Source organism: Eurypyga helias, unplaced genomic scaffold (genome assembly GCF_000690775.1).
Source record: "Eurypyga helias isolate BGI_N326 unplaced genomic scaffold, ASM69077v1 scaffold8072, whole genome shotgun sequence".
Classification (NCBI taxonomy): domain Eukaryota; kingdom Metazoa; phylum Chordata; class Aves; order Eurypygiformes; family Eurypygidae; genus Eurypyga; species Eurypyga helias.
The window spans coordinates 1,817-7,744 of NW_010235237.1; the positions used below are offsets into that span (position 1 = coordinate 1,817).

A 5,928-nucleotide genomic window follows, 5' to 3' on the forward strand; every position below is an offset into this window, starting at 1 on the left:
GGCTGGAGCACCTCTGCTATGGGGACAGGCTGGGAGAGTTGGGCTTGTTCCGCCTGGAAAAGAGAAGGCTCCGGGGAGACCTTATAGCACCTTCCAGTACCTGAAGGGGCTACAGGAATGCTGGAGTGGGACTTTTTACAAGGACAGGTACTGACAGGACAAGGGGTGATGGCTTTAAGATGAAAGTGAATATAGATTAGATCAGGAAGAAGTTCTTCCCGGAGAGGGTGGGGAGGCACTGGGACAGGTTGCCCAGAGAAGCTGTGGATGCCCCATCCCTGGAAGTGTTCAAGGCCAGGCTGGATGAGGCTTGGAGCAACCTGGTCTAGTGGAAGGTGTCCCTGCCCATGGCAGGGGGGTTGGAACTAGATGATCTTTAAGGTCCCTTCCAACCCAAACCATTCTAGGATTCATCGAAGGCAGCTTGCATCCACTGCATTGCGAAGAGTTTGTGTCGTGGCCAGTGCAGACAGTTTGTAGAAGCCATTCTGCTTCTCTCTGCTTCTGGAGGTGTGTGACTGGCTCCCTGCCTCTGACGCAGCACTTTTATGTTGTTTCTCAAGGACCTCTGTCTCGGTGTATCACACAGCAAAGAACAGCAGAGCTAGCAGCAGCAGCAATTAAATAGAACAAAGGAACCAGGAAAGGGAGGAGTAAACTACTTATTATTTGGTATGACCTAAATGTCAAATGTTTTGCCTTGATTCTTAGGATGCCCTTTTTTAATACACATGCCAATCAAGTTAGCAATCAGGGAAGAAGATGTGATCTCAAATAAAGCAAAAAAACCAAAGTTTCAACTACTAAGATAGAAAAACAAATCATAAAGCCTGAGTGGTCTCCACCAGAGATTACCAGAGGAACTAGCACACAGAACTGAAGGCTAACAGCAAGATGTTTTCAAAGGCTGGTACCCCGAGACTGGAAAATAGCAAAGACAACATCAATGGTCAGAGAGAAATAAAACACAGGAACAGCAAGAGACCTCTTATTCGACTCCCACTGACGAATCCCTAAATGCAGTATCTTCAATGAGATTGAGCACAAGAATGATTTTAAGTAAGTGTGTAAATTTCAGCATGGCTTCACCAAACTTCCAAAACAAATTGGGGCAATGGAGGAGTAATGAGATGAGATCACATCAGTTAACACCTGATCAGTTGAGTGCAAGAAGGATGATGCAATCCCTGTGGAAGTTGGGCAAGACCTGGTACAGTCAGGAAAGTGCCATTACCGCTGTAGGTGGCACAGCTGAAATTACTGAAAACAACCACCCAGGGCTGGTGAATCGTATTTAAGAAAAGATGCAGAAAAAGCTACTAGGCTGAGCAAAGCATCTCCAGGGAGAAGGCAATAGAGATTGATATACGTGGCCTAAGGAGGCTAAGATTTCTCTAAACATTTCCCTAATTTTTATCTAAGAAAGGGGAAGAATCTGTATCAAAGGATGACAGCTGCCATTTAAAGAGCTGCACTGACACACGGAGAAGTAAACTATCAGACCCACCTAAGTTTAGCCAGGATATTAGAAGACTATGTCTAGCTATCCTAGAGTGGTATCTTGGAACAGTCTTTCAGATGAAACAGCAAGCAGAGACCTCAAGTTGTCTGGAAATGGGAATTCAGCAAGCTGGAGCTGGAAGGTATCCACAGGGGCTGTATGATGAAACAGGAATATTCTCAAACAGGAATTTCTTTGCAATATGAGACCATGGGGACTGTGGCAGTACAGCAGAAAAAAGCCATTCCTTGGGGCTACCACACTCATCTGAGAAAGCCACAAAGGGAATTGCTTTCTTACCTGTCCTGTAATTTGGCCTCTGCGTTTTTCCCCTTCCTTTGAAATACAGATTGACTAAGCACAGAACAGAAGTCACGCATCCTACAGCTGAGTCACTCCCTTGCCTGGTTCATGCGTCCTGCTGACAAACCCAGGAGTGCCACTGTTGCCAGATTTGGGATCAGAAGGAAATTCTTCCCCTCCACCAGGCTGGCAAGCCCTGTGCGGTGGGGCAAGGAGCAAAGCAGGCCAGATGGGACCTGGAGGCTGTATTACCGAGTTCCTTGATACACCAGCTCCCTGTCACAGACACTGTCCTCACCCTCAAGCTGCTTTTCACACCTATAGGGACATGCTAACAAGAAGATTAGTGGATCCTCCTCAGCTAGCCACAGGGAAGGCCACTGCAGGGTAACACAGCCTGTGGTCCTGCGCTTTCACAGTGCTATGTCCCCGCAAGCGCTGCCCAGCCTACAGCCTCACTCAGCAGTGTGCTTGTCAATGGCCAAACTCACACACTGGTAGAACTCCCTGTAGCGGCCCCTGGTCATGGCCGGGTTGTCCCGCCTGTAGACCTTAGCGATGTGGTAGCGTTTAATGTTGGTGATCTTGTTCATCGCCAAATAGCGAGCAAAGGGCACCTGAGGTCATAGGGTTAAGGATGGGGAACAGATCACCCCACCTGCTTATCAGTCACAGGCAGTTCTGGGTCCTCACTATCTTCCCAACACTCACAGTGTGTCACATGCACACAGGGGAAAAAGCAACTGCTAAGAAATGGCAGGACTTGTCACAACTCCCCAAGACAATGGCCCACACATGCTACTATTAAACATCCCTACAGGCATCTTCCAGCAGCACCGTAGGCTGGATCTCAGTCTCACGTGGCCTGTGTACTGCAGCAGCCTCATATGGGTACCTTGCTGTAGGAGAAACCCCACTCAACACAGACCTTCCTTATCTCCACACACAAGCGTTATTTCTCCAGACAGAAGCAACATACAGTAAATAACTGAGCAAGGGTTCTGTGCCCACTGAACCACACTGCCTGCCCACCCTCTCCCTGTACGGGGTCAGGGCCGAGAGACTGTCCTCCCTCCTCCTCCTCCCTTGCCCTCTAGACAGCACTGCCCCAGAAGAAGGGCAGCAGAGGTGACAAGACCCTCAGCACTGGCTGTGGCAGGATACTGTCAGGTCATAGCGCAGGGACAGCAGCTCTCCTCCTTGATCTTTCAGATCGTAGATGAGCTTTGAGTCCTCGCCGTATTTCCCTGTCAGCGTCTCCTACAACAAAAGGACACAAGAACAAACAGCATCTTCAGTGACAGGGGATCAGTACTAGAGTGCACAGAAAACAAGGAGAAAAAGGGAGGACGCCTAGGAGAAGGGAGAAGAAAAACACAGCCCTCAACACATCGCAAGCTTTCAACTGGACTATCCTCGTCGGCCAGCTTGCTTTGTCCTCCCTCACCTTCAGCTCAAACACCGGTGTATCAATGACTTCTGCTCCATGGCGCTTGAAGCAGGTGATGATCGCATTGAAGACCCTCTCGCGAATGGCCATTTGCTTAGGGCTGTAGTCCCGCGTGCCCTGGGGTGAGATAAGGAAAAGAGCAAAGGACACATTGGGTTAGAGGCATGCAATGGGGACAGATGTGAGAGGCAATGTGAAGAAGCTATCATACTGCTAACGAAGCCAGTGAGGTCAGGTCCTTACACCAGGTATCGGGAAAGGTGGTAAAAAGCAGTATGAAAAAACACTGGAAAACATCAGGATGCAGCTCAGCCATGATGTGCCACGGTCTGCAGAGGTAAATATGTGTCTGGAGTTTCACGATGCAGGAAACAAATGAGCTAACACAGATCCAACAGCATTCAGTGCTTTCAAGCACAACAGCACAGCTAGTCCATAGTTCCAATTCCAACATATTAGCCAGACCCCTGCACAACGAGCCACTCTGAGACGTCAGGCACATTCAGCAGCTCTACAATTTCCAAACCCAGATAAAGAGATATCACATTTTCAAAGTGTGATACCTGTGAAATGCCCATCTACTGTTCACTAGGATGTGCTGCCTTTTAATTTCTTTGCTTTTAAGAGTCACTGAATTATTTCGATGACCACCTTTAGGCTCTCTGCAACACATAAGTCACTGTTAATTACCAGACCTCCCACTCACATCTTCTAGGGTCTGGCAGTTAGGCAGGAGGAAGCAGAGAGCAGCACTTTGTAACACCCCACCTGCAGGCCGCACAGCGAAGAGCAGCTCTCAGCAGTACACTGACGTGGCTGATAGGCTGGAAACCCAAGCTGTTTCTCCCTGGCACTCCAAGAGCTGCAAAATCTTCTCCCCACATCTTTAAACAGTGAAATACACTCCCACTTTCCAGGTCTCACTCCACAACTACAAGCCCCAAAACATGAGATAAAAGAAATGGACAAGAGAAGCCGTTTTGAGACATTTCCTCAGGCAGATCTGTGAGCAACATGCAAAACTCTCTTCCATAACACAGCATGGAAGTGCAGTTGATCTCTGGTCAGCTGCTAGCAATGAAACATTCAGGTTCATTCATCAACAAATTCAGCATAAATTGCATCATGGACACTATTCTCAGGGGCCTAGAGACTGAAAAACTTCCCCCTGAAGGAAGGATCCTTCTGCAAGAGGATGCAAAAATGTAAGCAGCTGGCCAGATCGGCTCAGTAAACAGGATTACTCACCCCCACAGACTAAGGCAAGACCAAAAGCTGAGACCTTTCTTGCTCCCCACACTTCAACATGTGCTGAACATTCCCAGCAAACACTGCTGGGCAACCGGTTTTCTTTGGCTGGCTTATGCTCTGCAGTTCCCCTGAGCCTTGCACCAGCGGAGCTGCACTTTGCAGCACTCTGTGCTCACCCAACCTATCAGCAGCTTCATCCGCTCAGGCCAGGTTAACAGGGAACAGGATCAGCTTGAGGATCCTTGATCCACAAGAGCCAACGCCTGCAGGCACGACTAGGGTCAGTGCTGTCAGAATCGAAGAGTCCTAGCCCTCATCGGGGCAATGCAAGTCATGATCTTACTCCAAATAGTGCAGTCCAAACAGATATGAGACCTCTGACGCTGGGCAGCTGTGATACAGCTTGACCAAAAGGGAATTTAATTTCCTGACCAGAGCAGCTGGTGGTTGGCCTGTCACAGAAGCACCAGAAAAGTTATTAGAGGATCTGGGTTGGAAGGTGTCAGGGATGTTTTCACCCCTCTCTCCTCTGCTGCTAAAAGTAAAAAGGGAAACAGAAATGAGAACAGAGACAGGCAAGTCTATGCTGAGGTTTTGCACACACAGGTGCATGAAGGATGCTGTGCGTGTGCATGGCAGTAGGGTGCATGTACAGAGGGGCACATGAGTGTGTGTGCTGAGGGAAGTTACCTTTGGGGTTTTAAGCACGAATTTGTGTTTCCCCTCATCTCCCCCCAGCCGTGCCTTCATCTCCAGCAGCTTTGCCACCTCCTGTGCAATCTGGGGATGGAACAAGGAGGGAGCTGAGGGTAAGCCAACCTGTCAGGCCCAGCCCACATGCCTTACCCAACACTTTCAGCCTGAGCATCCCCTGCTCCTCTCCAGTACACCCCACTTCTGTTACAAGCACCCCAATGACAGTACCCCCAACACCCCCACCATTCTCTGACTCCCATGACCACCATTATGCTCAATCAACATCTGCCTCCCTGGTCCCCACATCTCCAATTATACCAACTTCCGCACCACCATCCCCTGCTATGTGGGCTGCAGCATCGTCTCCAGCATCCTCTTCCAAATCCTAACACCCCAAACATCCTTCTCTCCAGCCTAACACTAGAATCACCAGTTCCCACTCCCACTTTCCCCTGCACCCTCTCCCCAAGCACCCAGCCCCTCCGCTCTCCAGCCCAGGCCAGTACTCCCATCCTCCTCTACACCCCTCTTCCCAACGCCACTAGTCCCAGCCCAGCAACACCTGCACCAGCACTCCCAGCTCCCCACAGACCCTCCCGCTAAGCCCAGCAACCCCAACCACACCCCTATCACCTCAGCAACCCGCTCTCCAGCCCAGCACTGGCACACACAGTTGCCCCCAAGCTCCTCTTCCCCCTTTCCAACACCGCCGTGCCCTAGACCAGCT

The 5,928-nt window shown here is 49.9% G+C and overlaps 1 protein-coding gene across 1 annotated transcript in view; it reads right to left on the reverse strand.

The window, feature by feature from the left end:
* The window catches only part of LOC104505911 (histidine--tRNA ligase, cytoplasmic-like), a gene marked incomplete at its 3' end in the record, with an annotated part of 6,006 nt that extends 724 nt beyond the window's left edge, over positions 1–5,282 (reverse strand). The window contains exons 1-4 of the mRNA XM_010146672.1: positions 5,196–5,282; positions 3,252–3,371; positions 2,969–3,064; positions 2,296–2,421 (exon numbers count right to left, since the gene is read on the reverse strand). Of these exons, the coding sequence (XP_010144974.1) occupies positions 2,296–2,421; positions 2,969–3,064; positions 3,252–3,371; positions 5,196–5,255 (402 nt within the window). The remainder of the gene's footprint in view (positions 1–2,295; positions 2,422–2,968; positions 3,065–3,251; positions 3,372–5,195) is intronic.
* Positions 5,283–5,928: the final 646 nt, after the last annotated feature.